The sequence below is a fragment of the Populus trichocarpa genome, chromosome 6 (genome assembly GCF_000002775.5).
Source record: "Populus trichocarpa isolate Nisqually-1 chromosome 6, P.trichocarpa_v4.1, whole genome shotgun sequence".
In the NCBI taxonomy this organism is placed as follows: Eukaryota; Viridiplantae; Streptophyta; class Magnoliopsida; order Malpighiales; family Salicaceae; genus Populus; species Populus trichocarpa.
In genome coordinates, this window is record NC_037290.2 from 20,391,596 (window position 1) to 20,407,293 (window position 15,698).

General features: G+C 33.8%; 2 protein-coding genes across 3 annotated transcripts; one reads left to right on the plus strand and one right to left on the minus strand.

Annotated features, from left to right (window-relative positions):
- Positions 1-1,498: 1,498 nt before the first annotated feature.
- On the minus strand, positions 1,499-10,024 carry LOC7479509 (carbon catabolite repressor protein 4 homolog 1). Of its 2 annotated transcripts, none has more exons than XM_024603703.2 (12): positions 9,312-10,024; positions 5,281-6,031; positions 4,716-4,802; positions 4,545-4,628; positions 4,370-4,456; positions 4,177-4,263; positions 3,790-3,843; positions 3,603-3,694; positions 3,380-3,494; positions 2,995-3,142; positions 2,695-2,848; positions 1,499-1,886 (listed from the first exon to the last, which is right to left on the minus strand). In XM_024603703.2, the coding sequence occupies exons 1-11, from the start codon at positions 9,467-9,469 to the stop codon at positions 2,703-2,705; spliced, it is 1,809 nt and encodes a 602-aa protein (XP_024459471.1). In that variant the 5' UTR covers positions 9,470-10,024; the 3' UTR covers positions 1,499-1,886; positions 2,695-2,702. The 2 variants fall into 2 exon arrangements, with proteins under 2 accessions (XP_024459471.1, XP_002308351.1); XM_002308315.4 differs by having other exon boundaries at positions 1,499-1,867; positions 9,312-10,023.
- Positions 10,025-14,672: 4,648 nt separating this feature from the next.
- LOC7455627 (non-specific lipid transfer protein GPI-anchored 14) lies at positions 14,673-15,691 on the plus strand. Its single transcript, XM_024602624.2, has 3 exons — positions 14,673-15,122; positions 15,236-15,322; positions 15,432-15,691. The coding sequence occupies exons 1-3, from the start codon at positions 14,777-14,779 to the stop codon at positions 15,554-15,556; spliced, it is 558 nt and encodes a 185-aa protein (XP_024458392.1). The 5' UTR covers positions 14,673-14,776; the 3' UTR covers positions 15,557-15,691.
- The last annotated feature ends 7 nt before the right edge of the window (positions 15,692-15,698 follow it).

A 15,698-nucleotide genomic window follows, 5' to 3' on the forward strand; every position in this document is an offset into this window, starting at 1 on the left:
ATTAAAACAGTTAAAAAAAGCTTAAACCTAATGGAATCAATATCCGGGTGGAAAGTTTGGCAGGTTACGTCATGAAGCTAATTAATTTTGTGAGAATCTATTTTTGATACATTAAGTAAAAAATAGATTAAAAAAATAAAGTTGTTAAACTTAGTGGAGTTCATGATCCGGGTTTCGAGTTTGGCAGGTTACGCCGTAAAGCTCAAGTCGATCCAATCTGTCATTGTTTTAATATTTAAAAACAAAAAAAAATATCATCTTGAAAAACAATTAAAGTCAAACCATGTTTTTTTTTACCAATTATTCAGTATTCTTTAGGACCTATCAAATCAACTAGATCCTTATTGCATTTCTCATATGGATTAATTTGAAACCTTAGCAATGCAAGGAGTTGGTTCGTCTCAATATTCAAAAACAAAAAAAAAATGTCATCTTGAAAAAAATTAAAGTCAAACCATGTTTTTTTACCAATCATTCAGTATTTTTAAGACCTGTCAAATTAACTAGATCTTGATGCAATTCTCACATGGATTAATTTTAAACCTTAGCAATGCAAGGAGTTGGTTCGAAAAGTTTCAAGGCTAATTCATTGAATCGATTTTAATAACAATGTTAAATAATTCCGTGATATAAATATTTTTTTCTTTTTCATATGCAAAATTTTTTTGACTCAACCTCCAGCAAAGCACATGCCAATAAACTAATTTTCAATTAAAATTTCTGGATGCAAACTTTTATGGGGGAGAAAATAGCTCTATTTGTCTGTACAAAATGGAGCAATTATCTAATTTGAATTTATATCTTTAATTTTGTCAATTTAATTTAGTAAAGGATTTTTTTAATGTCATTTTATTTTATTTTTTCATCCAAACTTGTATAAGATTACCTAATTTGCACATGATTTATCTCGATATCAAAAATACCCCTTCAAACGAGACAAGTAGCTCATTTATCATTATATTTTGAAGGGCCGTATCCGTTGAGCTTCTACACATATCATTATATATATATATATATATCATGTATATATATATATATATTATGTTCTTATATTTTTAAGATCTTGAACATGATCTTCTACCATCACATATTATTCAAACTAATAAAATTCTTGCATAATAACTATATATCATCTATAAATGTATTTTTTAAGAACCAAACAGTTCTCTCCTTCTAGTGGTACTCACGGAATTTCATTCCTTTTAAGGATACCTTTTGCTTTACAGCTGCGAGTTATGAAGATTCTATACTATCCTTCAAATTTCCTCAATTCTCCACTGACTGGATACATAACCACATTCTTTTTTCCTTGGAGAAACGGTGATTACCGAGATCATCAAGGACTCAGGCACTTCATCTGTGCGTTTTTTCCAGTTAAGGTGTCCAGCCGGTGACTCCATCTAATGAATATCAAAAGGAGAACAGTAGGATGCCCCAAATCTTTCTACTCCTGAAGCTGAAAACTTGTCATGTAGTCCGTGTGGTAAGAAACAAAAGCTGAAAACTTGAGAATTTTATTCCTTTCAGAAACCAGAGAAAAAGAAGGAACTGTGACAAAACGATCATTAAACCCAAAAACCTAAGGGGGCACATGCAATAGCATGCCACTAACCGCTTGCTTTGCCGGGAACTTATAAGTACAGGATAATGACAGACTATGCCACAGGGCATTCTATTAGCAACGAAAAAAGCAATTGAACGAGGCATAACTTTTCTATGAGACAAAGGTGACATGATACAAAGCAGATCATAGCAAGGATCCCCGCTAGGAGACACCTAGAATAGAGCATATTAACCATGATCTACGATTCTTACAATAGCTTAAATCGATCCATATCTGCAGGTCATTGCCTTGGGATCTCTAATCCTGCCCACAACAACAGCAACTAATCAATCATTTAACCATCATTCAAAACAATAGCAAAACACAAATACACACACAGAAAAGAAGGTGCATTTAAATTCTCATTCTAGGACCAGCAGAAAAGAAATGCATTTTAACACGGTTTTTCAAAATCCAAAACCCCTATACTGACCACATTGCGATTATTAGATGGTCCAGTATTTAAAACTCATCATACAAATCAGAAATTCTTTCAATCAAGCACTACACATCACAAAGGTAGTGGCTAAAATAAAGGCTCCAATTTTCAAACAGTCTAACACTTAATTTTGAATGAACCACCAATTCTCTTGAAGGTCACCCTGCTAGCATGGAAAGTAAACCGCCACATGTTTGATTTGCATAGCTCTTGACTATGAGTTGTGAGTTGCAAGTCCAGGACTAGATAGTCCTTGACATATCTTTTATTATATCTGTTAGGAAAAATAACCATGCCCGAGTGCCCAAAAAGTATTGAAGATGTAAACACAGGCATTTCCTCTTCATGAGAAACTTCTTTTAATAAATTCAGCAACACAGTGATGTCCCTAAGGCTCAAGCTGGGACTGAGCAATCTCCTTGAATTTAGCTAAAAGGCAGTTGATGACCATTCACTTAGATACACCAATTTAAGGCAACTATTTCTGTCAAGCCCTTCCATAAAACACATATTGCAGGTTCTTATAATAGCATAGGCCTCAAGGAACCACAAGCTGACATCCATATCGCATGAAAAAACCAAAAACCATGGAAGAGAAAAATCCATAAAAACAGGAAGAAAGAAATTCAGCAACAAAACTCATATTTGCTACCTGTAGTGTCAACGTCTTGGTCTATTCTTGCAACGAAATTCAGCAAGAAGTGCTATATGATCTGAAGACCACTCTGGAGAAGGAAGGGCTGTGTCTTTCCTCAAGCTTTCCTCATCCAATAGTTCCAACAAAGACTCCACCATTAAAGAGTCCGCTGAGAGAAAAAAACAACTGTGAATCCCATTTTACTAAGCTTTGCATCAAACAAGGATCAAACTTCAAATAGCATGACCAAATTAGGATAGGAGTCAACAGCACGGCAAAAGATAAGAAAGAATAATGTGTTGCAAAGAAGTTAACCTGTGTAAAATATATAATCTAGGGCACCGATAAAGTCTCTAGTGCAATTCGTAAATAAGGGTTCATTTGTTGTAGCGTCCATTCTCCTCCTCTGCTGATCTGAACCAAGACCAACGCCCACTCTTGCAAAAGATGAGTATGCACTGACCTGCAATATTAATTATATCACTACCAGCACAGCCCACAACAAGCAGAGCAGACATTACAAACCTTGCCTAAATCCCACCACCCCAGAAACAAGAGACAAGCCTTCCTCTTGGCCTTCTTTTTCAAATATAAAATATTAGCCAAAAGTTACCAGCATTTTGATTTCCCTAAAATCTCCAGAAAGAAATTTAGTGCAAGCTATATACTGAGACCAGTCTCTTATCAGAGGACATATTACCAGCGGCAGCTGATGTGTAAGCTTGTTGTGAGGCCGTAAGATTCCAAGAGGGTCTACTACTAAATCCGGATGCAATGGATCCACCTTACCCATTGCAAGAAGAGAATGGGGAGCACTGCAACCAGGTTCAACAGTAACCTTAGTTATTGAATGTACCAAACATGCACAAGGCAAACGCATCTTCTTCTATAAGTGATAAAACTGTTCATAACAGTAGACCAACCTTCCAGGAACTGAATTGAAATCTCCACACACCAACATAGGAATGTCAGCACTAGCAGCTATTTTCTCCAATCCTTTCAAGAGAGTAAGGACCTAAGTTCACAAACCAGAAATCACAAATCAATCATCAAGTTTACAAACACAAATCAAAAGAAATTTACACATAAAATGGAGAAATAAATAAGAACCTGCCAAAGCTTGACATCCTTTAAATCCTGGTGAACATTTATATGTGTATTTGCCTGTATTGCAAGATAAAAGGAATCCAAAAGCAATTACAAACAGAAAAGTTATTCATCCATAAAAATTGGAGCAACTATCTTATGTTTTGCACCAACCTCAAGGAAATTTAAAAAGTGAAAAAATACAGCAGACATTTAATAAGAGACAAAGTATCATATCCGCACCATCAATTAGAGACCTCGTGAGCAAATTATGACAGACGCCATGCTATTTAGCATGAAGAAAAAAAATATTTTTTAATGAGAAAACAAGGCACGACTGCTGAAACAACCTCTTTATGAGGACCGAAATAGGATCACTATTGACACAATAATAAGCACAAGATCACTTACAACACAAAGTAGCTGCCGCTTCCCAGGATTATCAACTCCTTGATTACTAAATTTTGCTTCCAGAACAACTATTAATGCAACATTATCCTACAAGTATAAAAGAATTTACATGAGATAACTAGGCCAACATAAAATGGAAAAAGTTCCTCGTGCACCTGCAAAACTTTAACAAAATCAACTGCAATACACTAACCTTAACTAATCGATTTAGAGCAGTTTTTCTTTGAGCACTTGGAACCAGCGCATCAGTCAAAGACTGAGCAGCCTTATTAAATTCAACCTGCAAACAAGTGACCCTTTGATGCATGAAAAAAAAATAAAGAAAAAATACACAAAAACATACCCCCACGTCCAAAGGACTTTCAAACCTCATATTTTTTAACATGTGAAAATCTATCTCTGCGGAAAAATGTTGCACAACCATCAATTGTATGGGTATTTCCAGCATAGACCTGCAATTAATAACAAGACTAAGCATTAATTATGAATATTGAACTTGATACATGAATAGCAACGATAACAAGGAGTAGTTTAACAACCTCGTTAGTTTTTCTCTTATATAGGGCTTGATAACCATGCTTGTCCAGCTCAGGGGCAAAAAATTCCTCATAATGATCACTTTGTACCTGAAAGCAGGGGAAAAAATTGTTTAAGTTTCCCTGAATAGGCAGAAGATTATCTCCCTTCTCCATTGATGAATATAACCATTAAACAAAGAATTAGCTATGCAAGACTCAATTTTCCAGGAAGCTACCATACCTCTTGTCATGTGCATCATAGATTATAGTGAGCTCACTAACAAATAGTTTTCATGCAAGGTCTTTCAAGAAACATAATCAGTCTTTTTCATCTAGAACATTGCTAGAATAAGTAATCCAGTTAAGAGTCCGACTATTTTACTTAGCCAAACCTAAAGAAACAAAAGCAATAGCAAGGCAGCCAAAAAGAAAAGAATGAAAGAAGTCCAATCATCTATCCCCGTGTATATCACTTTCACTTGCATTTTCTGACGAGATTAAGAACTTCAACGGAAAAAATCAACTTTAAAATTTCCGCTCACTATCCTGACTGATAAATGAAATTGATATTCATTTCCTGTCTTACCTCCTGAAGACAAACAATGTCTGCACGATAGCCAACTATTTCCCTCAGTAAGTTCTGTCGACGATATGGCCAAGAAAGAGCCCATGAAGGACAATAACTGTATGTTTCATTTGTAGCATACACATCAGATAAAATGTTGTATGAGAGCACAGTAAAGGTTCCAGTTGATGAGATACGACCATCCAAATCTAAAGGCACCATTGCATCAAGTCCACTAACTGGGATCAAACGACGTGGAGTTGGGGAGGGGGCTGGAATGACACGGGAAGTTAATAGTGTGTTTGGATGTCCTACAGGTAATTTAGTTTCTGCATCTACCACAACGCATTCAAACTTGAGAACATGGCCAATATCATCAGCTGATGGTGTATATATTTTGGAACGCCCAACCTCAAACCAAGTTTCACCACTCCTCTGTGTCACCGCCGCAGGATACAAAGGCGTGGAACCATTTGTCAAGCTAGCACTTGATGCAGAACCAGATAAACTAGTATTAAGAACTCCAGATCCTGAGCTATTATAACGCCCAAACAACTCTTCCTCCTCATTTCCATTTTCATTTACAGCACTTGCAGCTCGATCATGTAGAACACGATGATGCTGCCATGCATCAGAGAAGCACTTGGGAGAGCAATGGTAACTTTTGGCAACAGGTATTTTGGCCTTAACACAACCTATACACTGCAGTGTAGCATGCTCAGATGGATGTACACTACATACAGCAACTTTTCTATCACTCTGTATCCGATACCTGCAAACAAGCCCAAAAACAGGGTGATGCATATCAAACTAAGATAAGACTAACTTCTATGTTTCAAATCATCCTGTAACTAAGGTACCGGTGCAATGATGCCCAGTCAGAGGATGCACCTTAAAGTTCAACCAAATCACAAGCATGAAACAGCAATTCCATCAAAAAGCTAAACTTTAATAAATGTGTAAATATGCTAAATTAAAGTGCTGATGTTTAATCGGTTCTTTTACAATTTATTTTGCTGCTACTACTAAGTCATTTACCAAGTCAAAAAAGATTTGTTTCAATCCATTCATAAGTTATCCATAATTGGCACTACATTACATTTAATTATGATATTCTTTTGACCATTCAAAATGCAACTCCATTTTTAAGTTTCCTTATTTCTCCTTTAACTATATTGACCACGGGGTACTCTCTCTGTTTTCTGCACCGACTACAAATGGTCCCACCTAGCTAAGCATATTTTGCTTCACAGCTTACAATTATCATACTCAAATGTGTCACCATAAAGCAAAAATGTCAATAAAGCTAACAATACAGGTCACACCTTTTTTGTCAAAAAAACACCTCCTGGAGGAAACAAAAAGGATGACAAAAATGGTCGAAGTTCCAGCTAAAAATCCTAAACCCTAAAGTCACCATGCTTTAGGAAAAGTAAAGACATGCATATCTTAAGTTGGTGACAAAAATCTAAAAGCTTTTCCATTGACCAGATTAATCTAGTCCAGATCTTATATATGTTCAAACTTTTTTTTATAAGAACGTTCTCACAAATATTGAAGAGAACTATTAGCATGCAATGTTGGGAAATACCAATGATACCAAGGTTTTATTCCAAATCATATGCCAGCTACCAAAGAAAATAACAAAACACATGTTGAGCATGCATGTGCATTATCACTCCCTCTATTATTGCATACAGCACATTACTGCCAAACAGCTGCCACATCAGCAAGTAGAACTGAGAGCTATCAGAGCCCAGAACAAGAGCAGGGCACAGGCATGGGTCCTCGCCAGATACAAAGGCATGGGAACAGAGGCTCATGCCCATGTCCATGCCAATGGTCAAGGCTAAGTCATGTGGCACATGAATTAAGAATGATAAAAGTGGTGACCCTAACACCTCCAGGATATTAACTTATCTAATTGATGTAGTGGGAAAAAAAACGAATACTATATTCCTCCAAAAACTTTTATTGAACTATTTGCCCCATAATGGATAAGGCACTTTAATTGTAAATCCAATGGGAAAACTAAGAAAGTGACATTAAATTCTTACTTTTTAAGTGCTACAGGAGGAAGTTTATACAGGTCAGGAAGCAAAAACCCAACATAGATCACCATAATACTAGTCAATTATAGTAACAGTTTTCATTACTAAATGCAATTACCCAAATTGGTATATAACAATCATTAACATTACTTTTTAAGGAATTAAGTCTGGAAGCATTGCAGCTCTTTCCATTTTGAACTACTATTAATCTCAAATGGCAAATCTCACTTGCGCCAGAACACTTGTCTGATAAAATATATCTATTCCCATTAAATCATCAATATGTTTTCAAATAACTGTGCATCGACTAGTTCAATAACAACTGACCACACTAATAAATTTATAAGACACATTAGAATCTATCCAATCAACCACCCAACAGAAAATAGAGAAAAGTGCAGGACCGGAGGACAAGCATGACTCAAAAGCCGAGACACGTGGTCCAACTACCAATTATATCTCTCACTTCTCTTCTTAGGTTTACTTGCTGTTGGTTAAAAACTTCAACCCTGGATTACTGACTCATATTTCAAAAAAAAAAAAAAAATGAATGCCCAACATTTGAGATGTATAATACCACCCTGTGAAGCTGTAAAAGGCCGTCAAGTGTTACAGCTCACACACAACATCATTTTATTGAGCCAACTTGTCAAATATTTCAAGATAATTGCTTGTAGCTCACCAAGTTACTTTTAAAACTGCATAATGTAAAAGCTTTCATTTGCATCACTAATCAGTAATTCATCACCTACCTTTCTATTACGACTCTTCACTGTTCACCACGTGGTGGTACGATGTGCCTAACAGTTGTCAAGAGGGGTTGAGGCACTCGCCTAGGCGCTCCAAGCAAGGCAAGGCGAGGCAAGGCCCCAGCGCCTTTATTAGACTCGAGCATTTGATTTCAATGAAGTGCCACCGAGACAAGTGCCTTGTGAGTGGGTGCAAGGCGTTAAGGCTAGCACCTACTTGAAGTTCTTCTTTTTATGTAGGATTTTTCTTCTTTTTTTTAACTGATTTATGTTTTGGCCTATTTGTCCATTTTTTTAACTGATATTTAATTTTTCTTTTTAGTCTATATAGCTACTTACTACTTTAAATTATCTTATTTTGCTTCAAGGATGAAAAAATTTTAATTTTATATGACTATGTTATGGTATTTTATATTTTCTTTTGATTTTATAATGATCTAATCTTAATTAGGAAGATATATATTTTAGATTTATATAATATTACTTTTTTTTTATTTATAGTATATCACCTTGGTTCATTTGGGCGTGTGCCTCGCGACTCAAGCATTTTACAAGCTTGGTGCCTTTCACCTTTGACAACAATATGGTACTAACAATTGGGGGGGGGGGGGGGAAGTAAAATACAAACTACACAGCCTAGATTTTCAGTTTACCCTAGTTTTTTGTCGTATAGGTCACCACAATACCAAACCAAATAATCCTTGCTACAGCAACATACTGTTTTCATGGAGTCTAATTCGCCAAGCAATTTGACTTATCCCCAGTGTATTAATAGAAATTTTAAGCCTTATGATATGTTATCTAAAACGCTTTAAAATGAGAACGACAAATATTAGAATGACACATTAAAGCAGCCACTAAACACCATAAAACAATATTCAGATACAATCCATAATAAAATATGCGAAAGTAAGCCAGCAAGAAAACTCTGCTTGCATATTCAAGGTGTCCCCCGAACCAGAATACACTCATTAATGAAATTCACTTCACATAAGTACTGACACCACCGAAAGCAAAAAAATAAAAAACCTCTTATACAGTACCAATTATTTACATCCACAAGCTTTAGCTCTACCACTCTACATTTAAAAAAAGTTCACAGCATCAGCAAAACCCCGCGTAACAGACTATTCCGCCCCATTTAAAACACACATAATAACATTAAAAGAGCCCCAAAATGCACAAAAATAATCAACCAAATCCAAAAATTCTGAAAACCCATTACGAGCAAAAACAAAAGAAAATCACTCACCACTTATATCTCAAGAAATGACCGTCAAGAGGGGCAGACTCGGGCACATCATCGGTAATATAATCCTTATCAGGTCGCCGTAAAACAACATACGGCGTTAACTCACAGCCAACAATAGGAATATCCGATGGAAGATGCACACGCAGCACGCTCAGCATGCTTTTATTTTCTTCTTCAAAGTTTTTTTGTTACACTTCACTTTCCTAATCACACTGTAACCCTATCATCGATAATAAAATCAATCGGCGGATATTATCTGGCGGATCCGCCATCTAATTGAACCGATTACCCGCCAGCCTAAATCAATCAATCAATCAATCAAAAAACCCTAGATTTCCCAATTAAAAAAATAAACAGCAGATCTCAAGAAATTACAAGTGAAATTCAAGTTAGGGTTTAGAGAGCGATGGATCGACTAGGGAGATGATCGAGAAATTTCCAGAGAGAGGGGGAGCGAGAATTTTTTGAAATTTTTTGAGAGAGGGAGAGAAAGGGGAGATTTCGATAATTAGGGTTTTACAGAGAAAAAGGCAGAGTGAATAATAATAATAATAATAATATGAAAATACGACGCGCGTGAGTTTGTGTGGTGGTGTTGGAGGTGGTAACGGTGGTGTTCTGCTATGTCTAAAATCGGCTACTAAGTGAACCCTTCCAAAACGAGAGGTGTTATTCGTTGGGAGAGAGTATCCTCTTAGTGATAATACTATAATAGTAAGTTTTATATATACTGAGGTTTTATATTTCCACTTCCCGGGAATGTGTACGTGCAGTATTAGTTAGCTTCCTGTTCTGTCATGTCTCATGTCTCAAAATTACATTATTCTTATTATAACCGAACCCACCTCACAAATCCTTCTCATTTTACTAACTCAGATTTAAAAAAATAATTCCAGATCGCAACATAATATTTATCATTGTTATTATATACAATTCTTAGGTGAATTTAAAAAAAAAATTCTCCACTTTTTCTCTTACTCGAGTTGAAAGTTAACTCATATAAAATTTATTTTATTATAACTTAGTGAGTTCAATTACAATCATGAAAACCAGTAAAAAACATGGTCTAGCTTTTTAATAAAAATCCAACACGATTTATTTTTATTAATATTAAGATGATAATCTATTGGATAGACTCGAGTTTTATAGTTTAACGCTCCAAACATAGAACTCAGATCATGGGCTCCAAGATAGCGTTTAGTTATTATCTTAGGACAAAAAGGATGGAGACAACAAAGAAACAAATAAATATGGTTGAAGAGACAGGGATAATGATATAAAAATAAATTTATCTCTAGATAATTTTGAAGTTAATTTTTATACTTTAAAAACAGGAGATATAGAAAGGACATGACTCCATAGACAATATTTTTTTATTCCTAAAATATAATTGTAAAAAAAATCTTAATTCCAAAGTTGTCTTATTAAGACTTGCAAGGATAAAAATGATTATTATCATAGTTTTAAAACACAACTCGAGGTTGATCGAAGGGAAAGCCTTGGTCATTAGTCAAGGCACGGGTCACGGGTTAGATTAACCCGAGTCAGTGTCAGAACAGAAATGATTATTATCATAGTTTTAAAACTCGATTTAGGGGTCGATCTGGGATAAGACTCGAGTCACGTGTCAAGAGGGTCAATATAAGAATAAAAATAGTTTTTATCATAGTTTTAAAACTTGATCCGGTGGTCAACTCGGGGCAAGGCTCGGGTCACTGATTAGAAGAGTCAACTTGGGTTGATATGGGTCAATGTGAGGATAAAAATTGTTATTAACATGGTTTTTAAACATGAGTTAACCCAAGTAAGCGTATGAATAAAAGTGCTTATTATAATAATTTTAAAACCTGACTCGGGAGTCAATCCGAAAAAAGGTTCATGTCACGAGTGGTTAGCCTAGATAACCTAAAAAATTAAAAATTAATTAAAGCATCCTTATTTTGATCAAATTTTATTTTCTAAAAAGTCAATGGGTTTTTAACTTGTGTTTTATCCTAGATTGACCTTAGTTTTATATCGGGCTAGGTTGAGTCAATCATTTCTTTATTTTTTTTAAACTCGGACTAGCTCAGACCCTGATTTGACCCGGTTTCGGGTCATCCCACCAGTCCAGTCCTTGTTTTATAACTAAAGTTATTATAATATTATTAATTTGAATACTCAATATAAACTAAAATAAAAAAATAATATCTAATTATTTTTTAAATATGTAAGTTTGACATTAACACATATTAAAGGTAAAATATATTTTTTTTCATATTTTATTGTGTCTTGTCTACCATAACTAAACATGATGTATGGACAATCATTTTGTCTTGTACACCACAAGCACACATAATTTTGTCTTCATTTTTTTTTTGTCTTGTCTCCGCAGTCTTCATTGTCTGTCTCTTTTATCCCATGATAATAAATGAACATTACCTAATCAATTTAATAATTGTCTCTTCTATCCCATGACAATAAACAAATATTACCTAATAGATTTAATATTTACTTTTTTTAATTCTAGAAACTTTGAGATTAACCATGTTTTTTCTCCGTGTTTTATTTTGTGATCATCTCACTTTACGTTTTGTCTTTCTAATTCAGTTGAAAACTTTATCTCATGAAATTAGACTATAAAAGTATCAAATCGAAAAGAAAAAACTAAAAGGATGAAATTTTTAAAAAATAATAAAATTCTAGGATAAAATCAGTATATTTATGAGAAAGATATAAAATGACTTAAGACAATAAATGATTTAAATGAGCCTTAAATTCAAGGAATAAAGATGTTTGTTCTTGAATTTTAAGTTGATTAATACTGTAAAATCTATGTATCTTTTATCTTAAGAGATGAAAAGTTATTAACTTTTTACCTGGGGTTCAAGAGGTATTTATATCCTCTGAACCTTGTTGTTTTCAGAGAAGGGAAAGACTGGAAAGTCCTTTACTTTCGTCGATATTAATGAAAGATAAATATCTTTTGCATATCATTAATAAGATAGTAAGTATGGTAGGTTCCTCGAGAGATCTTATATACACCTATAAGTATAAGGAAATTGTTATCTTAATATGAACAATTATTCTAGATGAAGAGATATGACGATTTACTATGTTTTTTATACTTGTATTGTAGAGGATCGTTCAAGATCAGACATATAGCTTTAATACTTAGATGTTGTTTGGTAATGTGGCTGCAGGTAAGGTTCACCCGCAGCCACACATTTTAATGTTTGGTAAAGGAAACAAAACTGATTTTGCTTGGTAGGGCCCACTAATTTTTGTTGCCCAACTGCAGGATTGGAGAAGCAGCATTTTGCTGCTTCTCGTGGTTATTTTTAGGAACAGTGGAGCATGGCTCCACTGTCGCAATGTTCAGTTTTTTTTTTTTTTTGAAAAACCAATGAGAAAAGTTTAGTTTTTTTCCCCCCGAAAAACCAGTGCAGTTAATCATGAACAATTTTTTTTTTGTTTTTTTTTTAAAATTAGTTTAAGGTGAATTAAATTTACTCGTACTGTAATGAAATTGTAAATTTTTTTTTAAAAAATTGTGTTTTACTCGAAAAACTAGTATTTAATATTATTTAATAACACTACATAAATTAGAAAGATATCGCATGATGACGTAGCATTTGTGGAATTTGATCGCAATTCCAATAATAAAGATATCACAATCTTTATTATTTCATAACACTACATAAATTAAAAAACTCAGTTTTTGTTGTTGCGCGCTTAAGAAACCATGAAAAATATAGTCCTTGTTGGATAGATTTTGTATGTAATGACATTGCACATAGTTTAATGGAATAATAAAAAATATTTGATATCAATATTATTTATTTCATGATGTAATAACAGTAGTTAAATCTACAATATTTAAATTAAAAATCATTAATATATATATATATATATATATATATATAGTTATTTTATAACCTCAATTTGAAAAACATTTTTTTTAACCAAACACGTTAAACTACTTTTTGTTCAACCTCAATTTCAACCACAGTTTTAACCAAACATATATTTTTTCAAACCAACCTCAACTAAAAGTATTTTTTATAAAATAACTTTTTTCAAACCACAATCACAACAGCAACCACAATACCAAACACACTCTTAGTAATGTTTAGGTTTTTTGGGTCTGTCATGTTTGTTAGACCAACGTTTTCTTAGGCTTAGCTGACTGCTAAGTTCAAGTTTTTTAGATCTAGTATATTTATTCAACCCAAGTTTTTTTGAATTTAGATAATATTAAATTTAAATTTTTTGAGTATGCGCCAAAACTCATTATAAAACTTAACAAAGAATTAACTTTCGTGGAATGTTTTTATCTTTAGATATTTTAAGCTTCTATTTTTCATGCAAATAAATAAATCAATAAATATAATAATAATAATTTAATTGAGGATATTATCAAACCAACTCTTTGTAAAATATCACAATGTATTGATAATCTCGGCAGTGTGACTCTTAAATATGATCTGAATCTTTTTGTAAGGATTTGTAATATTGAAACTTTTCAATATTTTTATCTTGGATAGCCTCCTTTTTTTTTTACCTTTTCTTTTGTTTTCTATTGGTAGCTTATGCTTCCCAAGATGATGATATTATTATTTGCTTCACAAAACTTAAAATTATAGTAGTAATTGTTTTTAAAAGTATTTTTTTTAATATATTAAAATAATATTTTATTATTATTATATTTTAAAATTTATTTTTGATATCAGTACATCAAAACTATTCAAAATCATAAAAATAAAAATTTTAAAAAATAAAAATAAAATTTTTAAAAAACACTCTATAAATATAAAAACAAACACACCCTAACTAGTCTATTACTAGCAAATGATGGCATGCGATAGTCAAGTGACAAAAATATATTTATTAAGTCATGAGTGGCATGTATATTATATGTATTTATTAGGTCACATATATATTTATTTTATATACTATGGTAGCCAGATATTTTATATTTGAAATACGTTTGGGAACACGGTGCAAACCGCGTTTTCAAAAAAATTAATTTTTTTTTGCTAAAATTTAATATGTTTTGTATGTTTTAAATCGTTTTGATGTGCTGATGTCAAAAATAATTTTTAAAAAATAAAAAAATATCATTGACATGCATTTCAGCATAAAAAGTTATTTGAAAAACAACTACAACGACACTGGCAAATACTCCAATACTGGCTCACTTAATTTATTTGCTCACTGAATTTATTTATAATAAGAGGGCGTGCGAAAAGAGTTTCACTTAAACAAATAATATATCTCAATGCTTGGTTGCCTCTGATGTTATATGCTTACCATCCTCGATATATAAATAAACTTTCATCCAATGGTAAGAAAGAGTATTTTTTATAAATGTACAAGTCCATAAAGGTCAACAATTCTACACACGAAAAACCTCGCAGTGAAAACACTACTTTTATCACATTGAGTTCAGCTAAGCTTAAAATCAGACACAGTTCTTCCTTCTCATGGCAAAAACAATGTGTTCTGAGGTCGTTCATGCCATGGTCTCAAGCATTGTAGTCTTGATGATGTTTAATTTTGTCTTCTCAGATTTGGCTGCGGATAAACGAGAGTGTAATGAGCAGTTGGCTAGCCTCTCAGCATGCCTACCTTTTGTTGGCGGCGACACAAAAGTTCCTACTCCAACATGTTGCAGCGGATTAAGACAAGAAATTAGCAAGACAGAGAAGTGTCTATGCATCCTAGTTAAGGATCGCAATGAACCCGACCTTGGCTTCAAGATCAATGCCACTCTTGCATTGAGCCTCCCTTCAATTTGTCACGCTCCTGCTAATGTTTCTGCATGCCCTGGTACCTCTAAAACAAATGATTTTTTAACGCTTACATATATGTTTCAAGCTAATTTGAGACCGAGATCTGCTTGGTTTATCATTCCTTTGTATCATTGTTTTCCTTCTTGACAGAAATGCTACATCTGGCTCCCAATTCAACAGATGCTCAAGTTTTCGAGGATTTTGCAGCAAGCAATAAGAGTAACGCAGTTGTTGCTGGTAATGACCTAATGTCAACCTTCATCATATCACGTGAATGTGTGTTAAAGTGGATGGCATTTCTTTTTAGCACACCTAGCTTTTGTACTGACTAACTTCCCCATCACAGGCGTTCAAACCAGTTCAAGCAATACAATGAAGGAAAGGAAATGGCTTGAAGTGAGCATGGTTGCTGTTATCATTGAAGTGAGCATGGTTGCTGTTATCACATCAGCTCTCACCATTGCGGGTTAAGAACATAACACTTGATACAATCCTTGTCGATTAAATGTGTAATGCTCATGTTAAGAAATTACTCCACGTATTGTAATTCCATCACTCTTTCCACTGTCGACCAATCTGCAAGCCCTATTGCTTGTCACTTGATCACACCCCA